The sequence below is a fragment of the Danio rerio genome, chromosome 3 (assembly GCF_052040795.2).
Source record: "Danio rerio strain M-AB ecotype USA chromosome 3, GRCz13ab, whole genome shotgun sequence".
Classification (NCBI taxonomy): Eukaryota; Metazoa; Chordata; class Actinopteri; order Cypriniformes; family Danionidae; genus Danio; species Danio rerio.
The window spans coordinates 27803751-27831533 of record NC_141023.1 but is presented as its reverse complement, the minus strand read 5'-3'; the positions used below and the strand labels follow the sequence as shown (position 1 = coordinate 27831533).

General features: G+C 38.6%; 2 protein-coding genes across 16 annotated transcripts in view; both read left to right on the top strand.

The window, feature by feature from the left end:
• The window catches only part of rbfox1 (RNA binding fox-1 homolog 1), a 445822-nt gene that overhangs the window by 50167 nt on the left and 367872 nt on the right, over positions 1 to 27783 (top strand). The gene's annotated exons all lie outside the window — the stretch shown is intronic.
• LOC147845641 (uncharacterized) lies at positions 24181 to 27224 on the top strand. The gene is made up of 2 exons (XM_087244575.1): positions 24181 to 24457; positions 25605 to 27224. The coding sequence occupies exon 2, from the start codon at positions 25800 to 25802 to the stop codon at positions 26955 to 26957; it is 1158 nt and encodes a 385-aa protein (XP_087100701.1). The 5' UTR covers positions 24181 to 24457; positions 25605 to 25799; the 3' UTR covers positions 26958 to 27224.

The following is a 27783-nucleotide window of genomic DNA, read 5'->3' as shown; positions in this document are numbered from 1 at the left end:
TCTTTAATAATGTACAATGTCAGTGGTTATAGCCACCCAGTGACTTACTTATATGGTTCATATTGGTTACTACTACTGTTTTTAGATTAATTATTTATGCATTAATTATTTTACCATATAAATTAAAACATCACACCACGATTAATTAATGATTATACTGGAAAATTATAGCTTTCAATTCACATGTAAATTGTAAAAGATTTTTGGACTTTTACAGTATTATGCTGTAATTGTCAGTGCTGTGAAAGTTTCTTTCAAACTACAGTGCATCATAGATTACTTGTCATTGTTATTTAAAAGTTACTCTCTACCTTATATTTCAGTATTAATCCCTTTTAATGTTACATGACTGTTATATTAAGTTACTTTCACTAAGATAGAAGCAGAACTTAAGGGCACAGTTGGCCCTTTTTTCTAATAAAAAAACCAGCAACAACTCTAGAATATTCTTTTAATAATAATGATAATAATACATTTTATTTTTGTTTTATTTTTAGTGCACTTTTCTGAAACTTAAAGCACTTCGAGGCAAAAACAGTAAAAAACAATAAATAGGAAATTATAAGTTGTGGAAGTGGTGTTAGTGAGGCCAGCAGGAGGACACTGTACTGCTCAGTGAGCGATGTCTTTCGGATGAGACGTTAAACCGAGGCCAGACTCTCTGTGGTCGTTAAAAAAATCCCAGGATGTCCTTTAAAAAACAGTAGGGGTTTAACCCTGACATCATGGCCATATTTGCCCACTGGCCTCTGTCCATAATGGCCTCCTAACCACCCCTATATAATAAGTGGCCTCATCACTCTGTCTCCTCTCCACCAATCAGCTGGTGTCATATGGCTGTCATCGCGTTATCCAGGGGGATGCTGCACACTGGTGGTGGATGAGAAGGTTCCCCCAAAAATGTATAAAGCGATTTGAGTGTCCAGAAAAGCACTATATAAATGTGAGGAATTATTATTAATTATTATTATACCAATAAGTAAGATAACAATAAATCATACATTAAAGACATTGCTAAAAAGGTGAGTCTTAAGAAGCTTTTTAAAACAGTTCAGAGAAATGGCATTCCTAATGGTAATAGGTAATGCATTCCATAATTTCGGCGCACGGGATGAAAAAGCCCTATTGTGTTAAAGTCTGCAATGTGGCTGGCACAGGATAAGACTTAAAGCAGAGCAAAGACTGTGAGCAGGAGTAGAAAGTGTCACAAGATCACAGATGTACTCAGGAGCTAGCCTATGGACTGCTTTATAAGTTAAACTCAGAGTCTTAAAATCAATACATGACCTAACCGGTAGCCAATGGAGTTGCTGGAGAACAGTTGTGATGTGATGGCATGAGGATATATGAGTCAGAACACTTGTGGCAGAATTTTTGATTATGTATTTTCCTGACCGATGTACTTGCAGTATCCCAAATGTTTTGAAGAAAGATCAAATCTAACAAACTAATTGTAAGACAGCTGAAAACCTGTAGCCATTGGCTTCCATCGCATTTGTTTTTCCTACTATGCAGGTCAGTGGTTACAGGTTGTCGGCTTTCCTCAAGCTATCATTTTTTGTGTTAATCAGAAGAAGGAAACGCAAAAATGTTTATACCCATTTGAGGGTGAATAAATAGTAAGCAAATACAAATTTTTGGTTGAACTATCCCTTTAAGTACCCTGTAAATATCATAGCTTATCTAGCATTGCATTCATTGTTATCTAACGCCATCACCGCATCACAGCACCATCAATACATCCTCTAATGTATCATTTAAGTAATTTGTCATTTTTGGAGTGCTGTGATCTTGTGAGCCTTGATTTATGACGCTATATTCTTTTCAAACAATCAATTAACCCAAGCGGGCTCATATTCGAGCCAAAATCCATATGTAGGAAGTCCCTTGGCCACACAGAGTTATAATCCACTTATTTGGCCTGGAATTGTGGGTAATGTTTATGTGATCCAGTGAGTCTTAATAGCTGAGAGCAAACAAAGCAGCTCTGTTGTAGTCATCAGCGCTGCGTCTTCAAAACACTCCACTCCATCTGTTGTCAACAAGTTGATTAATTAAAGGGAAAACATTCTGTTTTATGCAAATCAGTCAAACAAATCAGTCACATGTCATCCATATGCATTTTAGCCTCCAAGTCTGCGCGCCCCTCCCATCCCGCTGGCGGAGTTATTGACACTAAACCTTCGGGCGCACAATGTCAGCTCTTCTCCAACCACGTGTTCGATTCGGCCATTGAAATTGTGGGCACGGAGAACATCAAAGCTGCCCTCTTCTCTATTTGCATAGTGTTTAAGCTGATTCAAATCGCAAGGACAGAGCGGTAAAATGCGGTGAAATTACTGCTTGCTGACTTGAAGTGGAAAGCATGTCAGGATGTTAATGGCGTGGTGTGTAATGTGGCGACAATTGATATTCCAGCATGCTCAGGCAGGTTAAACGTGTTAACAGCCGAACTCTTGCTGCCTGAGCTGTTTGCAATAACATCGCTTACAAACATGTGTTCATTAGTAGCGCCGGGGTCAGAAAGGTCCTCGCTGGATTTCTGCAGCAGAATAAAAGTTGCAGGAATTCAGCTATGCTATTATAAATCAGCTCTGCGTTGTCCTGATTTGTCTATTTATTCATGTGCGAAGAAAAAAAATGGTAAAAATCCCACAGCAGCCTTTTGCCAGCATGAGAAAGATATTCCGGTTGACTAATGCCCACCTGCCTCTTTCAGGAACCAAAAGCCGAGAGTAGCAGCTGCTTAAATAAGAACGTCAGCACTGCTGGTAAAAGATGGATGCTGTACCTTTGTGTGTTCATTTCCTTTAATCTCCGCGGCTTGCCGCTGTGGATTAAAAACCAGGAGGACTGGAAGTGCTTGATAGACTGTAGACCTCCCAAAGCCTGACAGGGGAAGAGTGTTTGGCAGAAATTTGTTGAAATCTTGCCCAAAGCACAACTGTAGTCTGGGAAATAGAATAGCGAACGAGAGGCCATAAAGATTGTTGTTGCTTCTTCTTGTGTAGTAATGGAAATAATGTCTGTAAGACCTTTTTGCATCTAATGTATCGGAAACAGCAGTCGAGCAGATCCAGATTGAATTCTACTCTGTGTGTGTGTGTGTGTTGTAAAAACCTTTGCTGTGGATTTTATTATTTTCATTTTCTGTGGTGGTGGTGTTAAATTGCGTTACTATCTCCAAGGCAATAAAGAAGCGAGCGCTCTTGAATCCTGACAGGATTTACTTGGAAAGGACGAGGGGATGTAAATTGAGAGATAGTTATTGGCGCAGAAAATCTTATGCTCAGCCAAGATGGCGTAAACGTGATGGAGAGCTGCAAGTCTCCGAGCTCAGCTCGGATCAAAAGGGATGCGAAGACATGCCAATATAGACAATGTTGACTGGTTAACATTTTAGTCCACGGAGATTTAATTTGTCTTTAAACTGACAAGATAGATTGAGTGGAAAGGGAGCTGTGTGGCAGTGCCACCTTTTTATTGGAAGTTAACTCTTGGCAAATTACTATGATTTGGTGAACAATATCAGAGAGCGAGAAACAGCCAATCATTTCAGCAGTTAAAATAACATTTCAGCTGTAACAACAGGGTATGTTTACATGACAAAATGCACTAAAATGATAAATGCTTTTCCCTTTGCATTTTTAAAGGTTTTGTATTCAGATGAGCACGTTACTAATATCTATAATGCTGTTTTCATGCCAGGCCTGCAGTTACCGGTATAACTTTAAATTATTATAAGTTACACTTTATTAGGTAAGCCTGTCCAACAGCTCGTTAATGCAAATGTCTAATTAGCCAATCACATGGCAGCAAGTAATTGTATTTAGGCATGTAAATATGGTCAAGACGATCTGCTGCAGTTCAAACTGAGCATCAGAATGAGGAAGAAAGGTGACTTAAGTGACCTTGAACTTGGCATGGTTGTTGGTGCCAGCAGGCTTTTCTGAAGCTGCTGATCTACTGAGATTTTCATGCACAACCATCTTTAGGGTTAGCAGAGAATGACCCGAAAAATTAAAAATATCCAGTGAGCGGCAGCTCTGTGAGCACAAATGCCTTGTTGATGACAGAGGTCAGAGGAGAATGGTCAGACTAGTTCCTGCTGATTAAAAGGCAACTGTAACTGTCGATTTCGATTTCTGCTGCGACTTTTGGATGGTCGGGTCAAAATTTTGTGTCAACAATATGAAAGCATGGATCCATCCTGCCTTATATCAAAGGTTCAGGCTGGTGGTGGTGGTGTAATGATGTGGGGGATGTTTTCTTGGCACAATTTGGGCCCATTAGTACCAAGTGAGCATCGTGTCAACACCACAGCCAACTTGAGTATTGTTGCTGACCATGTTCACCCCTTTATGACCACAGCGCACTCATATTCTGATGGCTGCTGCCAGCAGGATAACGCACCATGTCATAAAGCGTAAATTATCTCAGACTGGTTTCTTGAACAAGACAATTAGTTCACTGTGCTCGAATGGCCTCCACAGTAACAGAACTCAATCCAATAGAGCACCTTTGGGATGTGGTGGAAAGGGAGATTTGCATCCTGGATGTGCAGCTGACAAACTTATTATTAAACTACTTATTAATATCTGTAAAATCCGTTGCATCTAACAGTTATGTGGATATTCAGCATCATAGGAACTGGCTAAAATGCTTTTGTTTGATCAAGTGTTGTCTGAGCACAAAGGAAGGTTATTGTGGAAAAACTACATTGATAAATACATAAATCTTAGTCTGTTTCTCACAGAAAGCTAAATGTACCTCAACTTGGAATCTCTATTTATTTTAATCACCTTTGGAGCTTGACCAATCCAGAAAAAGAGCAGCTTTTGCATTCTACAAAACATCTTCGAGGCAAGAAAATTGAATGATTTTGTAATGACATGAGAGCAAATAAATGTTGCTTCATGGTATTTGCGGGGTCTTTGTTTGTGTCTTCCAGCGTTGAGAAAGACAGATTCTTTCTCAAAGTGACACGGATGTCAAGCGTTGTATTGACAGTGCTTGTCAGACACAGTCATTGTTTTCAAGGTCATGTACAAGCATGTTTGCCCTATCTAACGCTGTATTATAAGCGTTCAAACAATTAGATGGAGTCTGTATAATTCATTAATTATCTAATTAATGTCGCTACAAAGGTAATTAAATGATAAAGGCCCATTTTTTGACTCTCAGGTTATCCTTTGTCATTGTAGATAAGCTGCTCCATTGTTATTGTCTATGGTGAGGTGATGCCAACAGTGCTATTCATTTTATCATAGCGCACGTTTATATAACAGACGTGAAATTATGCAGAAGCGCCATATGTACACGCACATAAAAATGCGAAAGAGTTGGCAAATTCCATAATGCAGAGCTTTAAAGACCCGGGGCATGTGGGCATTATGGGAGCACACGAGCCCCTGACAGATTCATCTTAGTGCTGGTTGAGAGGCACTTGGGGGAACTGCATGAAAAGTGATTATGCTGATGTAGCTTGGAGCTCCATATTTCATATCCTGCAGATCAATAAGACACGAGGCAATATGTTTCTCTGAAAATGCGGCCTTGGAGCCCGCATGAGGTCTGCTGACCATACTGACCCGCAAACATGACTGGATCAAAACACTAGGACCTGAGTGAGTGTGATACGCCTGATAACATGGTGCCATTTTTAGCTTCGAACGTGGTGGTATTTTCATTTTTTTCACCATTTTAAAACACTTTCGTGTAGTTCATGTTTAAAAGGATTTAGCTGTTGACCTCCGACACCAGCATCCATTACATTAATCAATAGCGAGTGGATAAGCCAGTCACTTTCGCATGGTGTTGAATGCTCTCAGAATATCAGTTACAGGGTTTAGGGTTTCAAAACACTGCAGTCTACTCTCTTGCTGTTTGTGATCTCTACATAGTGTGGGTTGCACCGAAGGGTAATGCTGCTATTCTGATCTGTACTTGACCTGCACGGTTTGTTCTGGAAGAAAAATGGAGAAAAAAAAAAAGGTTTCTGTAAATAACCGATGGTAGTGCTTTTGGTATCCAAAGTGCATCTCTTTGATGGATAGTCAGATGGTGAGATGGATTCATTTTTGAAGTTATAAATAGACAAAATGAAAAATTATAGTGAGTTTTGCATAGCATACTGCATTGTTAAAAGCTTAAAGCCAGTGGGGTGTTTGGTGGACAGTATTTTTAACAAAAATGTTAGAAATATGGACACTTTTAGATTTAGATTTTAGATTTGATTCAAGGCAATGGTGTCATAAATTGGTAATTAAAATTCATCCAATGTTCTCATAAGTTCTAGACAGATGATGGAAGGATGATGTATGATCTATTTCATTCATTTGATTTATTAATTTGCAGGATGTGAATCTTTGTGTAGTCATGAGATTTATGAATTGCTCATTGGTGTTGATATGATGTTCTCTAAGTTACAATAACAGATCGATATATTCATTTGATTAATTCATAAGATTAAGATAAATTTAATTTACAAGAATGGATTATTAACATTTTGTATGGATAGACTCTGCATTCATTTAGTTTATTCATTTGAAGCATCTGCGCCTCAATTTGTAGTTATTGATTTTAATAAATATATTATTGAATTTGATTTAATGTTTTCAATGTTGCAAAGAAGGTACACTTTTGTGATTAACAGGTTTGTATTTGTATCACATAAATACACCTTAAATAATATATGAATATATAAATTATGTATCTTAAATTATAATAATAATAATAATAATAATAATAATAATAATAATAATAATAATAATAATAATAATAATAATAATAATAATTTTAATAAATAAAGACAGTGTTTAAGAACTTACTTTGTAGAACGATTAATGGAAGTTGGTGGTTAAGTGCAATACAATAATTCATTACTTGGTAAATGATGGGTAACATTTAATTTAATTTAATTTAATTTAATTTAATTTAATTTAATTTAATTTAATTTAATTTAATTTAATTTAATTTAATTTAATTTAATTTAATTTAATTTTGAACTCTAATGGGGCGGCATGGGGGAGCACTGTCGCTTCACAGCTAAAAAGGTTGCTGGTTCGAGTCCTGGCTGAGTGACTTTCCATGTTCTCCCCTTGTTCACGTGGGTTTCCTCCGGGTGCTGCCGGGTTTCCCACAGTCAAAAGACATGCACTATAGGTGAATTGAATAAACTTATTTGGCTGTATGTGTATGAATGAATGTGTATGGATGTTTCCCAGTAAGCCAAAGGAATAAATAAATTAATGAATAAATTAAAAATAAAATAAAAATAATAATAATAATTATAATAATAATTTTAATAATAATAATAACAATAATTTATAGTGTAGCAACTCAAAGTGTTTCACAAGTGTAAACAAAAAAAAAGACAATAGGATGATCAAATCTTAGAATGATATACACATATAACAAACACTTAAATGTACACAAATACATAAAAAATAAATTAGCCTAAATAAAACGATTATAAGCAAATAACAAACTAGACAAATATTAGTAGATAAAAGAAAATACAATAAAAATAAAATAAAAAAACTTTTAAAAATACACACAATTCACACACTTATGCTTAAATTGCAAATTTAAAGAGGTATATTTTATAAAGAGGTACACACTTTTTAACAAAACAACAATACTGGAGGACTCGCTCACTTTGTTTGGAAGACAGTTCTAAAGGATTGCTTGTTGCCATCAGATTGTTTGAGATTTACTCTGCAAAATACTACAATATTAGTAGATATTAATATAGCTTACAAGTACTAATGTGTATCTCATGATATCTTAAAGGTACAAAAGTGTATCTTAAAAGTACCAGTGTGGACCTGTTACTGTAGGAACAAAAGTGTACCACCCCAGTGGCAGACTTTTGAAAAAAAAAAAAAAAAAACTTCTTTAATTAGAAATAACATAATTCTTAAAGTGTTTTTGGACAACTTGATTGTTTTATGTCCACTTAGGTCTGTAAAAACAATTAAGTTGACTTAATCTGCGTTGTGAGAACATTTAGGAATTGTGTTTTTATAGGTAGGTAAATAGATCTACATAGAGACAGACAGGCAGACAGACAAACATAGATAGATAGATAGATAGATAGATAGATAGATAGATAGATAGATAGATAGATAGATATAGATAGATAGATAGATAGATAGATAGATAGATAGATAGATAGATAGATAGATAGATAGATAGATAGATAGATAGATAGATAGATAGATAGATAGATAGATAGATAGATAGATAGACTCTCATTGAAATTGCTCATCTCAAGTTCTTTTAAGTTTCTGGATTCTGAAGTCGTCAAGTGGAGTTGCACGCAGTTCTTAAACAACCATTAGCATCAGACTCACTCGCAAGCCTGTGATCAGATGTGGCAGAAACCCGGCAGATAAGCAAATGATGTGAGGAAGTTCTTCACAACAGGTGGATTAAGTGGAGAGAGGGGATGAAGAAGGGATGATGCAGGATAAGTACTGCGGAAGGAGATGAAAGAGGCCCATTTGAAGTGTCAGCGAGACATCAGAGCAGACCTGGGAGAATTGTTAAACTGCCTTTATTTTAGCAAGAGCCCCCCCTTTCTTTCTCTCTCTCTCTGTCTCCCTCTCTCTGTGGGGGAAGAGAGGGAGAAAGAGAATCTATCAGGAGCAGCGGTTGATGAGCAGAGTGTGTTTGAGAGGAAGGAAGTGCTGAAGAAAGAGAGCGAGCGAGTCGAGCGACACTGTTGTCTTTGAAGTCGAGAGCTCGACTTCAAGGTGGTACGGAATGAATCCTGATGGTGTCAGTGCCACTCCGGGTAAAGGAAAAGAGGGCAGCCCAGTTATTTATTTACAGTCTTTTTTGCATTTCTATAGCTGCCTCTCTACAGATGCCAAAAGGGATTATGCTAATGGGGCACAGTCCATTAGAATAGAGGAAGTCTTGGTAGTTAGCAGAGAAAGAAAAAGCGAGAGAGAGAGTCTGTTTTTAGCAGTCTGCTCAGCGGCAGAGAGCTTCTTTATCAGCATGACTCTCCATAGCTCTGTACACCATCAGATGGCACTATAGGATAAATTTGCGAGCGGCTCCTGCAGCTCTCTGCGTGAGGACCGAGAGGGAGCCAGCACTGGGGAGAAACCGACAAGAACAGATGAATGATAAAACCCATAAGCTTTCTGCAGCAAAAAAAAAATCTTGTCAGAAGAATGCATTCGCTCTGTTCGTGCACTATTCATCCACCAAGGTCTTGCCTCATGGATTATGCTCATTCTTTAGGGAAAGCCCGCTCTTTTACGTCATGCGGTGCAGTCATTTCATAAAGCGGGGATATGTACGAAGACACTGGCTGAAAGTGTTGTATAAGATGTTGCGCAGCTGTTATGAAACTCTCAGGTCGTTGTTTAGACAGACTCTTGCTGGATTTAGAAAAGGTTTATTAAATAGTGCTCTTATATTTATCGACTACGCTCTTAAAAATGTTAATATTGTTCCATGAAGTACATTTAAAATTCACAAAATCTTTTTAACCCAAACCCTATGTTTAGGTTTGTATATATTTAACCCAAATTTGGGTTAAAACAATTAAGTTGAATTAATTGATTTGTGTCCCTGCATTTTTATTTTTACAGTGTAGATAAATAGACAGACAGACAGACAGACAGACAGACAGACAGACAGACAGACAGACAGACAGTCAGTCAGACAGACAGACATACAGACAGACAGACAGACAGACAGACAGACTGATCAAACCCTATGTTTGGGGTTGTGTATATTTAACCCAAATTTGGGGTAAAACGACCCACTATTTTTTGAGTGTACTAACAAGTAAATGTTTACAATATGCAAAATAGTTCTTCTATAGCATCACTGAGAAAACATTCAGAACCATATATAATATAAATTGTAATCTGTACCTTATTCTCTTTTTTATTTAATCCTGTGATCTGCCTTTAATTAAAATCTTGTGTGGTATTTTGAAATAAGATTGAACAAATATTTGCTCTGTTCCAAAACCTGGTTATAATTATATTATTGTTTTTAATATGTATTTATCAGACTCTTGTCAAAGTTAACAAACAAAATAAAAGAGAAAATAAGTACAAATATAAAAAAATATATATAATAAAATATATAACAGTACAAAATTGATTTAAAAAACACATTATAACCCTTATATTGTGTAACACAAAGTATATGATGTGTAAAAACAATATATGATGTGTATTAATTTTACTATTTAATCATATAAACATGTCAGTATACCAAAAGTTGAGGTTGGTGTATTAGGTAAAATAAAGAATGATAATAAAAGAGGGAAAAAAAGGAAATATGTATATATAACTGAATAGGCTGCGGAGTGGCGCATTCTTCAAACTTGTGGTTTCATGTCACGAAAGAGTTGTATGCTAGTGCTGTTAGCACTAGTACTCATCTGGAAGATACAGACTAAAAGTTCAAGATGGGCAACCAATCATTCTATAGTAATTGCTTCAAGTTTCAAAGATTTCCATAAATGGTAACCAAATGTTAGAAAATTTGATCACTGAACCTCGAAGACTGTTTAATTTTTTTTCTAATTTAACAAAAAGGTGTCCTTAACCCATTGAGTATGGGATGGGGTTAAGGATATTTCCACTGCAACAAAATACACCGCTTAATGACATAATGACAGAAAAGCTATCGATTCAGAAAAACAAAATGATACTTACAATCAGGGGGTAGAACTCCAAACAGACCAATTAAAGGAGAAGGATCAATTTTGATAGATGTAATTGCTGAAAATGAATCAAAAAAACTCCCAAAAAGGAAACAAAGCAGGACAGGTCCATAAGATGTGAACTAGATTTGCAGGTTCAGCATGACATTTGTTACAGCTTGGATCAATAGCAGAGAACATGCAAATAAGTTTGCATTTAAACTATTAAACTCTGTGGACTACTTTGCACTGTAGAATCCCATGACCAGTATATACTTGACAGATGTTGACAAAATATCTTCTATGTCTATGTTAAGATCCCTAGCAAACCTGGTTATTTTAACGCCTCATATTCAAGTTTCAAAAATGCTTCTTCAAAAGCATCTTATTGTACTAATTCAACTTTCGAAGATTTCCCTTTTCTTTTGTTTTTGTTCACATTTTCAGGCAGCATCACTTTTATCATTTGTGGAGTAGATTATCCTTGAAATATGCAGTGAAGAGCTCAGTTAAGAAAACACACAGCAAATGATAATAAAGAATTTTTCATTAAATAGTGCAAAATCTAAAATGCAGTGTGGAAAATTAGGAAAGGCCTTTTTCTGGCTCCAATTCAAACAATTGCTGACAAATTCTGATACTAATATTTGCTGCATACTGATTTCTTGACAATGGGTCACTGCTTTGATCATATTTAAAATTAGTACAATTATAAAACTTATTCATTGAAGTTACACAAGCAAACTCGTCCTTACCTCATACACTTGTTTTGCTGTCTTCAGTAGTTTGTTGCAGTGCAAAACCAATTCAAAGTGCACATACAACTCTTCATACTATTTTGAAACCATGTACTCTGTGTGCACACCTTATAATTCACTCAAAATTGAAGTAAACTCTGGGCTTTAGCATGCTGTCTTCATAACAAGGCAGCTAATGAATAATCTCAGTAACAGGATATGTAGAGATGATTTACTTGCCACTGTATCAATATGAGCTTGCCCTTGCTTGAATGAAATGTGCTCTCGATGCGCTCTGCTCTTTGTCTACTTTTAGCCTGCGCTATCCTCCTTTTACACCCACAAATGCACATTTAGGCCATAAATCCACTCCATCTATACATAATGCAGGAGCTGCAACTCTATGCAAGAGGCCTGTGAGAGGAGCTCTCGTCTGAGGCAGGTCCTCGGCTCGCACGCACACTCTGCAGCTCACTCTCTTCTCAAACGGAGACATGAACTAGAGACAAATTCACATCACATACCAACCTCTGGAATGATCATACCTTTCACCCAGTTATTTTCAGCAGCAGAGTGTGTCTATAGCAGTTTTGACCTTACCTTTCCGGAGTGTCTGCGCTTTGCTGTTTAGAAGGTTTATTTCAGATCAGGGATGTAAACATTATTATACAGTTGCAAGGTGCAGTGTGATGGAAGAAACTCTAACTGTAATAAATAGAAATAACAATAAAAACTAAAATAAATATTATATATATATATATATATATATATATATATATATATATATATATATATATATATATTATTATTTTTTTTTTAATAAAATATTATATATATATATATTTATGTATATTAAACTATTACATGTAAAGATGTGTTTAAGAATGCATTGATGCATGAACATAAAAAAATATTTAATAATTGTAGAATGTATTGATGTTGATCGACGTAAACATCGATGCAAGATTCATTATTAGCATCATGCACTACATTAATTTTAGAAAATTGTTTTCTAAAATAGAGTTATTTGTTATTTTATACTATTTTTTCATTAATTTTAAGTATGCATAGATGATAATTCTGTAATGTAAAGACATATGCTTATTTACTGTATGACATTTACATAGAATTGGCTTTGAAGATGGTGAATTAGGCTTTGTGCAAACACCCCATCAAAGGTTTTCCTTGGAATACTATACTATAGGATACTGTAACAAAAAGCATCTAATATAATGTGATGAAGTGTGTATATTTATGTAAATATATACTTTGCCACAGTTGAAAGAAAATTGAAAATGCACCTGGAAAGTGCTTGAAAAGTGCTTATATTGGACATTGGACAACGTTTAAGGATCCTGAGTACTGGGAAACATCAATACACACTCATTCACACACATACATTATGGCTACTTTTGTTTACCCAATTCAACTATACTGCATGTCTTAGGACTGTGGGGAAACTGCAGCATCGGAGGAAGCCCACGCCAACATGGGGAGAACATGCAAACTCCACACAGGAATGCCAACTGACCCAACCTAGACTCGAATAAGCAACCTTCTTCCTCATCTAAATTTTAGAACAATTGTTTTTTTTTTAATTTTTTTTTTAATGAATTTCTTCAGATTATTTAAGACATTGTTATGAAATGTTACAAAATAATCTAATTGGATTTGATTTTTTTTCATTTTTTTTTCAATATTCATCTCAATATAGATGTTAAACGTGATATTTAATTAATCTTTTCTCTATCTAACGACTCTTCAGTGTTTTGAATCCATCAGGGAACGTGTCACAGCATCAAATCTTCAAATCTTTTGCTTTCACGCATGTACTTAGTAATTTTAGCGAAAACCTCAGATACTGTCAGTTGGTTGCTGTTGGTTGTGCGCCTTTTTTACCAACCAAGTTTATCGACACAATTTTCATGCAGGAAAAAGTGATCGAGAGGTGGTATTTTGTCTGTAACTTATCCTTATTTATTTATTATTTGGTTATGGGTAATATAAAATACCATGCGGGTCAGGTAGTTGAAGTCGTAGGCTACAAATAATTAATTCGTTATGTCCACATGTCATTAGTCCATCGCAATGTTTCACATTAGACATCGCGACAATGCCAGATTGATTGACATCGCCCAACCCTAATTCTTAATATTAATAATAGTAATAATAATAATAGTAATAATAAATAAATCAGTGAATGAATTGACATGGCACATTAAGTCAACTGGCAAGGCAGTGGCGCAGTAGGTAGTGCTGTCGCCTCACAGCAAGAAGGTCGCTGGGTCGCTGGTTCGAACCTCGGCTCAGTTGGCGTTTCTGTGTGGAGTTTGCATGTTCTCCCTGCCTTTGCGTGGGTTTCCTCCGGGTGCTCCGGTTTCCCCCACAGTCCAAAGACATGTGGTACAGGTGAATTGGGTAGGCTAAATTGCTGTAGTGTATGAGTGTGTGTGAATGTTTCCCAGAGATGGGTTGCGGCTGGAAGGGCATCCGCTGTGTAAAAACTTGGCGGTTCATTCCGCTGTGGCGACCCCGGATGAATAAAGGAACTAAGCCGACAAGAAAATGAATGAATGATCATTAAGTCAACATTTTGAAGAATGCCAAAGAAAATGTATGCAGAGAATATTGATGCCACCGTTCATAATGCGTAAATTGGTCTGCTAATATTTCCATTACGTTGTAGCATGAGATCCCCTGTGTAATTAGAACCCCTGATACTGCCAAGCTGTTTAGTTGCTGTTTTGCTCTTCACAATGCATATTTAATTCAAGACCTCTTTTGTGAGTTTGCGCATCTTGCCACGAATGCTTCAGATGAATATTGCATGGTGAGCTGTACTGCCATCTCCGCTGCATTCATTATGAACCACACCAAAATGTTTCACTCAACCCCAAATTACTCATTACAAAAGATAATAAACCTAATCTCATCGCATTCTGTCTGTGAAATTATGTATTGATTTACTCTAAACGCTCGCATTCGGTCCTAGTCAGGAAAATTCACTCATTCTCCATGCATGTTGACTGGGTCATGAGGGCCAGAGCTGGCTGATCTGAGCCACCCAGTGCTAATAGAGGAATCAAACAGAAGACAGCCGTATTTGATAAGGTTTTATGCAAACACAGGTCCTGGTTGTACTCGTGCGAAGTAGAGGAAAAAAGGCAGCACCTAATAACCCTTACCTCGTTTTTTTCCTCCTCTTTCGTTTTCCTTTGGGTAATAAGAGAAGAGAAATGGTGGTAAAATGTCAGAAATATCATGAGGAATAGAAGATCTGAAGCATTGCTTAATGAAAACCTCTGGCCAGTGGCGCTGTGAGGCAAAGAGAGCTGCCGGTGTGGTCGAGCTCAGAGCGGTAATTTCTCACTAGGCGCGCAACGCATTCCATTACACCCGGCCACTGCGTGACACACACACACACACATACTGGAGGAGAGTGAAAATAAAGCAAGTGAAGCGCCCATAACAACACTTTTCTTACTCTCTATTGTTGTCTGGAGGCAAAAAGAACACAAAGATTAATGTGCGGGATCTATGTGGCTGAGATTGTTGCGAACAAAAGGCCCCCTTGAGCCAGGCGCCAAGCATCAATAGAGATCAGGATCATTGGAATGACCACTCGGAACAGGGGGCCAATTAACCTGGGCCTCAAAACAACCGCAACGGTGCTCAGCTTGTTTCTGGTGGGGCGTTAAATGGTGTTTTGAAACGCCTGAAATGTAGAGCTAATATCGCAATTTCCACTGAATTAACAATTGACCAACAAATTAACATTTCATTGCAGGATGTTCTCCTCTTTGGAAACACAAATGAAATGTGATTCAATTGAGTCTGGTTTCTATTACATACTTTCACAATCTTTTGTTTTTGGGGGAAAATGTCTTTTCATTAAAAGAACAGTTCAACCAAAAATTTAAATTCTGTCATCATTTACTCACCCTTGACTTGTCACAAACCTGTTGTTACCATTGACTATACCTGTCAAGCATCCTGTTTTTCCCGGGATTCTCCCCTATTTTACAATTTTATTCTGCTATCTTCCAGTAAAGGTATTTTTCCATATTTCTTCTGTATTTTTAATCTTTCTATGAAGGGTGGCGATGAACATCAAAGAGCCGATCCTCTCAATACGCAACCCATACCGCCAAACAACCAGGGGATGCCATTGCCTCTGGCTCCTAATTGTGAATCTGTTATTGCTTTAATTTTTTTTAGGCATTAACATCCCAATGTTGACAGGTATGCCATTGACATCCATAGTGTTTGTTTTTGCTACTATGGAAGTAAATGGTTGCAGGTTTCTAACATCCTAACTACAATTTTCAAAAACTGAACTTATAAAGGTTTGGAACCACTTCATTGTGAGTAAATGATGGGTAAGTTTGGGTACCGAAACCCAGTGCCATTATCGCACCTGTACCTATGTAACCGGTATGCACCGGACTGAATCAGAATATGAATTGTGGTGCCTAATTTTGGTGCCACTGGTGCTGTGACAAGGATGTAAGAAGCATCAAGGTGTACATCAAAGGCACACATAGATACGAGTTGTAAACATTTATTTTAAACAACTTTGAGGGATAAGTACACGGTCGGCGATGTTGGGAGTTTGTTCTTGTTGCTTAGGTAATGCATGCATGTAGGCAACTCACGCAGTACAGCACATCCGGTGAGCAACTGCCTTCAGATTCATTAACACACATGACTGCGTTCATAAAATTTGCTTAAACTAAGCATTCTAAAGTATGGTTATATTTTACAAGCAAGGACATGACACAGCAATGTGAAGCAGATGCTTTACAAAAGTTGCAAGTAAGGGGGGAAACACCTTAAACTTAATGAATCATTTGAGGGCTCATTAAAGCTGTCTTTAACAGCATGTGACATCAAATAACAGTTTACAAGTAAAAGTACGTTTACAAGGACACCAATACTCTGATTTTAATAATTAAGACAATACTCTGACGTTTTTTAATTAATATTTTTTTGATTACCTATAAAGACCCCACGCCCCAAAATGCAGAGTTTTTATTCTTTCCATTCGGAGTGCGGTATCAAATTCCATTAAAACAAAACTCTTCCTCCAGTCCATACTTCATATTCTCATCCAATACCTCAGTTTGTCACAGGGCATGAACAATACGTTTCTGAATGAAAGGGAAACTGCCAAACTGCAGTTAAAGTTGAAAAATTAAAAATAAAATTCCTGAAATTACATGAATCTTACATGGATCTATGTTGTTATTCACATGTAAAATGGGATCATGAAAGGAACATTCGAAAAGCAACTCGTATGAACACATTAATCTTATTATTGCCTTATTCAGGTTAAGTCAAATAATTAGATTACTGATGTCCATGTAAACGTAGTTTAGTGCCTATCCACAGGTTAGTGGTTAGCTAATTTAATGTTAAATGCATAATGCAAATTTTAAATTTGTGCTAACAAACAAATGATTAAAATAAATATATTAATGCTATTCAATTCAATCGCATAAAATATGAAATGATGTACACTTTAAACTTTAATTTTATTGATTTATTATATTAAATTAAAATTATATATATATATATATATATATATATATATATATATATATATATATATATATATATATATATATATATATATATATATATATATATATATATATATTTTTTTTTTTTTTTTTTTTTAATAAAATTTTTTTTTTTTTGAATCATCCAAAATAATTGTGTGGCTCAAAAGTATCAGTTCAGGGAAGTATCGATTTAGCAATGGTATCGAGGTAACCCCAAATGATAGCCAACCCTAATGATGAGTAAACTTTCACTTTTTGTTGAATTAAGCGGTGTCATGTGGCAATTTTTTTTTCTATTTTTCGTAATGACTAACGATGGCGCACATTAGTGAATTTATAAATGCTGCAGATATATATTCAAACAAAGCAGATGTAGACATTTTATGCAAGCCTTAATGGCAAGGAAAGCCAATTAAATTTGGGAGCAGACATGTATAAAGTCTTTTTGAGTGGTTATACAGTAGTACATCCTTTCACAGAGAAACTGTGGATTCAAATTGAATAAACTGGTCAACCTTTTTTAGTTGTGCAATGCAATATGGCTTTTTGTATCACATGCTGAATAAATTCATAACAATATATTTAGAAGAATGGTCATGTGACCTTTATGTACAGGTTTTGGATTGCCTAAAAACAAAAAACAAGTTTTGCAGTGTGTGGGATTAGCTTTTGATATTGTGATGTGATTTGCACAGTTTGAGGGGTAATGAAAACACATCTAGTGGTGTCCAGATCAACTTTTAAAATTGATCCAGTAAAACTGTGACATTTTTTTGAAAACACTTTTATATTTTTACAGGTTTGGAACAACTTGAGGTTGAGTGAAAGATGAGAGCTTTCATTTTTGGGTGAACTCCCCCTTAAAGGCTTGGAATTAATCGATTTTGCGGTGTACCTCCAATTTCATTAACACAACACATAGTCCCTAAATTTCTGGTCTTGGCAATGTACAATTTTCTTAGTGCTTTGCTTGTTACCTAGCGTAATGCTGAGGGTCAAGGTTCACAAGCAGCCAGCAATCTCTTTGGCTCCTGTAGCCATGCTCTCGTTTAAGTGCCAGCACACGTCTCTCCTTGAAAGTAACCACTTTTTCAATTACTCTGCCATCAGCTGGCTCTGTTGCAGATAATGGCGGGGTCTATAGCCTAGGCTAGCAACTAAATGTCAACTAAACAGAGCCGATGTGCTATCGGCAGTTAAACAACCCTGCCAAAAACCAGACACTTTTGTGGAACGATATTGCTTGAGACGATAGTGGAGATTTTCCTCTTTCCCTAGGGTTTCGCAAGTGAAGCCGCTTCGCAAATGCGAGGCATGACCACGAGCAATAGTGATTACGGTCATTTGTGTAGATACTACACATGTAGAACACTGCCGCCTTTTGTGGGAAGACCTCTAAAGGGCACATGTTGCAATCCATTTAGCTTCTCTTCAGGTGGAAGAAAAATCCCTGCGGTTGAGGCTGCCAAACCGAGCGTTCATCCTCACTCCGTGAAGTTGATTTGTCGGGTGAGCAGAAGTAAATTCATCTTCGACAACAAAACCCGTTCATTGTCTTACACTGTTCAGCAGCACTAGCCTAGGGAAAAGGTCTTTTTTTGTGTGCGTTTTTTCTTTTGGCTTACTGATTACCAACGCCACCCTCGGGATGTTAGTGAACTTCACGTAATTACATCTCGCAAGCTAGTCGCTCGATGCGCCGTCTCGAACCTTTACAAATAGATGGTCTCCAAACAATGTCAGGCGCAAGTCCATTTTTAAAAATGATATGCAACATCACTCTCAGTTGCATCAGCAGGTATGGAGCCTTGTGATGAACAGCTTAATCCATGCTGCTGTGGCCTGTTTCTCCACACCCATTATTTTATTCCTCTGCAAATGAGCATGGACAGGAGGGTAATGAATTCTCCCCTCCAGTGAAATGGGAGGATTTTCTATTTGCCAGACACTTCCTTCCCCTTTAACTCTTTCATCTGATGGAGAGTGGACTTTCGGCGGTGGGTGGAGGGGGCGAGCAGCTGACTGATGGTGGGCCACAGCAGACAATCAGAGAAGAGCGAGAACCATCTGTCTCAAGCGAGATGAGACGGGCCCGCCAGCTGCAGTGTAAAACATAGCCCATATAAGCAGCGGTCCAATCCCTAAAATTGGAATCGAGGTGCACTTTTGAAAACTGTATTGCATCGCATCAGGCAATACAGCCAAAATCAATATACCCCCAGTGCTGGAATTGGGCTGGAGCGACAATCACCCGCGCCGCAGTCAGAGAGACATTTTCAGACAATGCCTTTTTCGCGTTTCGCAATCAGTCCAGCAGGAGCGGGAATGGGTGGCCGAAGCCGAGCAAAGCATTTTCCAATCTCGTCTGGCATTCAGCTTCAGTCAACGACCAACAAGCCCCGTCTGAACGACTACAAGTTGACTTACAACTCAACCCCATTTATAGTCTACGGCTGTGAAAGCGCTAGTCTCTACCTTCCATCTCAAGGCGCTACTTGTGGAGAACTATATATATGGGCTGTACAATAGTAATTTAGATCATGCGATCGCAGAATTGCCGGCAATATAAAGGAATGGGGCTTGTGTACGTTTTGGCTGATGCTGCGCACCTGAGCTCCATCAGTGGCGTAGATGAGAACAGAGCATTAGTTTCCCAGCAGTGCTGGTGGTGGTGGTGGTGGAGCCGGGGGCCCTTGGTGGGTTTCTCCGCCTCTGCTTTTATTAGAGGAAAGTTGTAGAGAGCACTGCAGCAGTGCAACATGACTGTGGCAACTCATTCCACTAGCTGCTCTCCTGCAGTCTCCTGGGAAGCCAGTCGACAACAGGCTCCAAATGGGGATTTTTTTTTTTTTTTAGGTTTTCCTCCTGCAATTTCTCACATGGTTTAAAACTATTTGTTTTTATAGATCATGCCCATATGTGTTTACATAGATGTAGGCTAGCTGGTGCAAAAGTAAAGAAATTAGGTAATTTTACTGCCCTGTAAAACCTAACATCAAATACCCTTTATCGAATAAAATGTGTGTAGTTAACTCAAAATTTACTGAAAGTAAATGCAGCTCATTTGAAAAGAGCTAGAACTCAGTGATGAAGGTAATGAGTTAATTAAATACCTCATTTATTCAACTTAAATGGAGTAAGTTCACAGTACTCATATTAATTAGTGTTTTTTTTTTTTACACAAATAGTTTGTAGCAATCGGTTTGAGTTGCCTTAACCTAATGGGTGTTGCAGTAATCGGTTGGTTTGAGTTCTCTTCATTAATTGGGTTTTACTGTGGCCAAATTGCTTTGTTTACTCAAATGGATTAAGTTCACAGCCCTCATTAAGATTCATTTTTTAATTTAAATGGTTTGTTGCAATCGGTTTCCTCAAATGGTTTGAGTTACCTTAACTTTTTGGGTTTTACAGTGTAAGCACAGTAAAATACGTGTATATAATTTTCATTTTCATGATTTATAGCTATAGTGTTGCGATTTTTGTTTTATAATGTCAAAAATTGTGTCATTTAAAGCATTTTCTATAAGATAAAAAATATATTTTTAGCCAACACAATACCAATGGTTTAGAACAGGGGTGACCAACCCTGTTCCTGGAGATCGATCTTCCTGCAGATTTCAGTTGCAACACATATTAAACACACCTGCCTGTAATTATCAAGTGCTGTTCAGGTCCTTATTATTTGATTCAGGTGTGTTTGATCAGGGTTGGAGCTGAACTCTTTAGGAAGGTCGATCTCCAGGAGCAGGGTTGAGCACCCCTGGTTTAGAAGAATTAAAGGGATAGTTCACCCAAAAATGTCAATTGCCTTGAAAATTGAAGGCAAAAGAAGACATTTGAAGAATGCTAGAGTTGCTACTCATCAGCTTCTAGGAAATTACTTTGGAAGCAAACCAATGACCAGCAACTATAGCATTTTTCAAATTATGTTTACCAGATGTAACTCAAATAGGTTCTGAACTGGCAAAGTTCAAGTAAATGATGACTGAATTTTTATTTTGATTCCACTACATAAAACACAACAGAAATGTTACCAGACCCCTTATAGAATAAAACATATATTATCATTTTTGTATTTCACTATATCTGCTGACATTTTTTTGACTGTACAAATTATTGTACATGCCTAATGGGAGAGAATATATATATATATATATATATATATATATATATATATATATATATATATATATATATATATATATATATATATATATATATTAACTCCTATTGAAGAATCTAATTAAGGATCTGAGAATCCTTGTCGCAAATATTGTGTGTTATGTCAAGAAAACAACAATTCATTTGTGTTGTTTTTTATTTACATTTATTTATTTTCATTTATTCTTCATTTTTGGTTTAGGATTTATAATTTGATAATTGAGTCAAAAAAATGTAAATTATTTAGAATGTTTAATTGATAATCAATTATCAGAAGACTAGAAATGTTTTTACGAAGATATGTCGAAAAATTAGGTTCTCAGCAAGGCAAGCCGATTTGTAGGATGTTCATTCTTTAAAAGCTTTAGCAGAAGCTTGAATTAAGTGAAGTTTATTCATAAACTAATTTCGAGAGGATCACGTGCTTATGATTTATCACGTCCAGTCTCGCATTTGCTAATCACTAATCTTCCAATCATATGAGCCCTAAGGCACCATAAATAGTCTAAGTTTCCAGTTCACTTTATCTTCGTTTGGAAGAAGCAGCTTCACCGTAGCTAGCTCCGTTGAAGAACCAACTCTAAACCAGCATGGACAACTAAAGCAGCAACAAGCTACAATCTTCAGGATCTTCATTTGGAAGAACGCTCTGCTCTGCTCATCAACTACAAAAGCTACAAGTGCTACAAGCTACAAAAGCTTCAAGCTACAATCTACAATATACAATCTAAAAGCTTCAATCTACAAGCTACAATATACAAGCTACAGCAACAACAACAACAACTACTATTGCTACCATTTCAAACTACAACTCCAACAATTTCATCAACAGCTTAAACAACAACACCAAAACCTTCCACTTCAAAGAGCCTCCACAACGCATCTGCTGTGTCTTCAACCTTATTTCCCAGCAAGATATAAGCCAAACTCCAAAGCTATTGCAATAAAACGGAACCCTCACCTTCTCCTAGCAGTACACATGCTATCCATCGTTTAACAGATTGTTTGCTGGAATGTGTTCAGCAGAGCAGCAGCTCCAGCCACAAACAATGTTGAATTTGATCAACAAAATGGCCGCCAGGCTTTTTGCACCTTTTGCATGGCCTGACTGAAACTCCTTAAGCCAATAGCTGTAAAGATAAGCGTCTCCATCCAATGAGCTTAAAGACTGGAGATGGTCCCGCCCTCTCTCTTGACTCTGTTGCAAAAACCTTATGAATGAATAGGCCAGACACGCTTGTAAATTTATTTAAAAAAAAAAAAAAAAAAAAAAAAAAAAAAAAAAATTCCATTTGACATTTAACTTCTGAAAAAAATTATTACCCAACCAGTAAATATTAACAAGCTATTGAAAAACATTATGCCATCAAGCACAGAAGTCCAATTGTAATACGCCAGCGACTCATGTGTTGATTTACAAGCGTCATATAAGATTATATAGCAAGTCAGTCGGATGTGAAAACGGCAAAGAAACAAACTTCCCACTTGACTGTTATAAATACAAATTTAAACTTCACTATCACTTCACATGCTCAGTCTTCAGGGGTACCAGTTTTCCAGGACCACCAGACTAGCCATATCCCATGTCCTCAGCTCTCCATTCATCTGTCATCCCGTTAGGAGACGAACACCCACCCCTACCATCCTTGCACATCGTATCAATGAAGTCATCGGACCATGCATTATCAAAAGCGCTTCCATTTACAGCCGCCCATGCCCTTATTAAGATGCCTCGCATGGATATAAACTAAAACAATTTTCATGTCTGCCATACTTGTATTATTTTGCAAAGATTTAATTTCTGATTCTCTTTGTTTTTTCTATTTTAGAGATCATGACTGCTGGCTCCAGAAGCTGACCCTCATCCAACCTATTACACTCCACATCCTCTTCACAAAGGATACATTCCATTTTTCACTTTATCCAATCTGTCCTAACCTGCAGTCTGCAACCTCCGAACCTGAAACCGTCGATTATCTTATTAAAAAGAAATCGACAACAACTTCATGATTGGAACTCCAAGGCTCCTCCTTTTAATATCTCGCGCATTAGCCCCATTGGTGTCGCTACTCAAAAATGTTCTGGCAAAAACGCCTTGTAGTCGACCTTTCGTCCCAACACAATTGCTCCTTTCCTAGCATTAACAGCACTATTCCATTGGACGAATATTTACTTAACTACTACGACATTGATCAAGAGATCTCTCTCATAAAGATAGCCAGTCGTAACACCTGGCTAGCCAAAGAAGACATTTCCCCTACCTTTAAAATCATGCCAATCCACCCAGACTTCTGGCACTTTTTGGCATTTATTGGAGAAATCAATTCTATTTTTCGGATGCAAAAGCAGCCCAAAAAATATTTGACATAATGTCAGAAGCTTTATGCTGGATTCTGTCTAATATTTACGAAATACCATACCTCATTCACCTTCTAGACGATTTTCTTATTTCCCCCCCGTCATCTCCTCCAGCCAAACACCTAGCGATCACCCAGCAGGTTTTCGCTGATCTCGGAAGGACCCAGTACTTCAATCGAATTTCTGGGTATTAATCTAGACTCGCATAAATTCCAAGCATCCCTTCCTAAAGAGAAAATCAATCGAATAATTTCTCTATCCCAAATTTTCCTTGAAAAACAGATGTGCACACAACGAGAACTCCTACCAATTCTCGGCCATCTAAATTTCGCTATGCGCATTATTCCTTTCATTTCCCACCTCCATCAATTATCCACCACAGTTCATGGTTTAGAAGAAACAATTTTTCTCTCCAAACCCAGTCGCGATGAACTTTGCTTATGGATCTCTTTCCTTAAGCAATGGAACGGCTGTTCCTTTTTCTACAGCGACTTGATTGCATCCCCTATTGACATCAACACATACACAGACGCTGCCCCTCCAATAGGTTACAGTGGCTAATATAAAGGACACTGGTTTGTCTCAACATGGCCAACCCAATTGTAATTCCATTCCAAAGACCAATGTTTTTCAGCCCTCTTCAAATTCTACCCTATCATCGCAGCAGCCATCCTGTGGGGGGACGAATGGTCTACATCTAGCATTCTCTTTCACTGCGATAACGAAGCTACAGTGCATTGCATTAACAAAGGACGCTCCCACTCCCAATCGCTTATGCCATTTTTAAGACACCTTATCTGGATATCTGCTAAAAAACAATTTATCATGATTGCTGAACATGTACCTGGTTGCAAAAACCAAATCGCTGACTCTCTCTCTCTCATTTCTCTTTGCAGATATTCTGGCAACTAGCCCCGGAAGCAGACCCTCACCCAACGCCGGTCCCTCCTTATTCAGTAACGATATTTCCATAAACCACCCACTTCATAATCTTCATCAAACTTCTCTATCTCTTATCCTACAAGCAATAGCTCCCAGAACCCTCAATGCCTACCTCACAGCATGGAATTCGTTCAAACAATTCCATACCATGCTAGACAACCCATTACACTCAAAATCCTTACCTCATGCATCTACACCCTCTGTAAAGGTTACATTTCCTCCCATACAGCCCGCACCTTAGATGCTATGTTCAATCTAGCATTTTTTGGGGGGGTTTCTTAAATGTTCTGAATTAACAGTTACATCCAAATTTAACCCTCTACTCCACCCCACCATCTCAGATCTAGCTTTGCAAGACAGGGAAACTATCTCTTTCCTTATCAAACAAAGCAAAACAGATTAATTCCAGAGAGGACACTCTATCCTCATTTTCAATATTCCTTCACCTACACGCCCATTCCAAACCCTCTTAGCCTAGAAAATCTCAAGAGGCTAACCCACTGGCCCCGCTTTTTACTGATGACGCTAACCGTCCAGTATCTCGATTCTGGTTTCAAAAACACCTTAAAGAAATCTTTCGCCTATCAGGTTTTTTCCCAGAGCCCTTTTCCAGCCACTCATTCAGGATTGGCGCAGCCACTACAACGGGCTCTCACACCATCAGATCCAGACCCTTGGTCGCTGGTCTTCTGAAGTTTTCAAATCTTATATACGTCTCAGTAAATACCACCTCAAGAAGCCCAACAGGCTTTAACCAACCCCCAAGCACCTCCTCACACGGCTCCAACTCAAAAAGGTGTCTAACAGAGCCTCGACTCTCGCAAGAGTCATCCAAACCAAACCCCGCAGAAGCCCAATTGTCCACCCATGGCACCCTTACATGTTTGCCAAGGACTCCCTCAAGGGCCATTGCAGTTAGCATCTTCTGCAATCACCAATAGCTATTTACAGATGCAGACGTTTGTATCCACATGTTCTTTGCGCATTTACTGCGTTTGTACATATGTATTATATTTGTGCTTGTTCCCTTCTTCCAACTTTTCCAAATCTTTTATCCTTATAACCCTACTTTTCAGCCTCTCGTTCCTTTCTTCTCTACACTCCACTCCCAACTAATCTATTTTACACTCTACCTCTAATGATCTTGTTTCTACTGTCTAGACTCTTCAGACACCCGAAGGGGCCCCCTTGAGCTCCAACTCTCGCAGGATTCGGCCATAGCGGCCACAGTCCTTTCTTCTTCACGATGTTACCTATTCTTTTTCCGCCTAGACTCTTTCTCCAAGCTCCAAACCCCGCAGGGGTCCGCTCAAGCTAAAACTTCTTCACTCTACTTCAACTACCTCTCTTCTCCTTATGACTCACCCTCTAGCTCTGACCCCCACAGGGGTCGCTCCGAGCCCCAATCTCTCGCAAGAGTTATCCAAATCCTCTTTCCCACTCACTGATATCTATCTCCTCCTATCCGCAATCTACCCTCAAGCTCTGACCTCCACAAAGGTCGCTCAGAGCTCCAACTCTCACAAGAGTTACTCTCTTCCACTCACTGCTACCTATCTCCCCCTATCTACACTCTACCCCCAAGCTCTGACCTCCACAGAGGTCGCTTCAAGCTCCAACTCTCACAAGAGTTACTCTCTTCCACTCATTGCTCCTCCCAGCTACACTCTACCCTCAAGCTCAAACCTCCGCAGAGGTCACTCCTATCTACACCCTACCCTCAAGCTCAAACCTCCGCAGAGGTCACTCCTATCTACACCCTACCTTCAAGCTCAAACCTCCGCAGAGGTCGCTCCTAGCTACACTCTACCCTCAAGCTCAAACCTCCGCAGAGGTCACTCCTATCTACACTCTACCCTCAAGCTCAAACCTCCGCAGAGGTCACTCCTATCTACACCCTACCCTCAAGCTCAAACCTCCGCAGAGGTCACTCCTATCTACACCCTACCTTCAAGCTCAAACCTCCGCAGAGGTCGCTCCTATCTACACCCTACCCTCAAGCTCAAACCTCCGCAGAGGTCACTCCTATCTACACCCTACCTTCAAGCTCAAACCTCCGCAGAGGTCGCTCCTATCTACTCTCTACCCTCAAGCTCTAACCTCCGCAGAGGTCACTCCTATCTACACCCTATCCTCAAGCTCAAACCTCCGCAGAGGTCACTCCTATCTACACCCTACTTTCAAGCTCAAACCTCCGCAGAGGTCGCTCCTATCTACTCCCTACCCTCAAGCTCTAACCTCCGCAGAGGTCACTCCTATCTACACCCTATCCTCAAGCTCAAACCTCCGCAGAGGTCACTCCTATCTACACCCTACCTTCAAGCTCAAACCTCCGCAGAGGTCGCTCCTATCTACACCCTACCTTCAAGCTCAAAACCTCCGCAGAGGTCGCTCCTATCTACACCCTACCTTCAAGCTCAAACCTCCGCAGAGGTCGCTCCTATCTACTCCCTACCCTCAAGCTCTAACCTCCGCAGAGGTCACTCCTATCTACACCCTACCCTCAAGCTCTAACCTCCGCAGAGGCTGCTCTAAACTCAAACTCTCACAAAGCTCCATCTTTCGTAAGAGCTACTCTCCTCCACTCTCTGCTCCATACCTTCACTCTACTCTGGCCCCCGCAGGGGTCACTTAGAGCTCCAACTCCCACAAGATTCACTCAAAGTTCTCTTTCACTGCTTCAAACCACCTATTCTCCCCTTCTTCTTAACCCCGAAAACCATGACCCCCGCAGGGGTTCCTTCAAACTCTAACTCCAGCAAGAGTTATTAGAATCCTCTTTTCACCCTTATTAATCCTATCTAATTAATGCCCATGCATTTAACCTCTTTTCTTCTATTATATCCAGCAGCCGGATATAGCTCTAAATTTCCTGCCTTTTGGGGGGTTTTTTCTTCGAATACGCGGCTGCTGTCCCGAGCGATTAATTCTGCATTTTGGGGAGTTCTGAGATCCACCGAGCTCAGGCTCCCTTCTTGCTCTGCCAACGGGAGGAAGCCCCGGGCTCGAGGAGCCCTTGAGCTCGGGGCTCTCTCCCGGGACAGCATGCCAAATAAGCTTTGTAAATCATCAGCTAAGTGTGAACTCTTGAAGTGAAGTTTATTCATAAACTAATTTCGAGAGGATCACGTGCTTATGATTTATCACGTCCAGTCTCGCATTTGCTAATCACTAATCTTCCAATCATATGAGCCCTAAGGCACCATAAATAGTCTAAGTTTCCAGTTCACTTTATCTTCGTTTGGAAGAAACCCCCCTCCTCCCCTATTCTCCTCCTTTACCTGTAATTGGGCGGCACGGCGGTCCAGTGGTTAGCACTGTGAACCACACAGCAAGAATA

Coding starts and splice junctions, on each gene's coding strand:
- LOC147845641 (XM_087244575.1), top strand. CDS start 25,800: ATGACTCACCCTCTAGCTCTGACCCCCACAGGGGTCGCTCCGAGCCCC.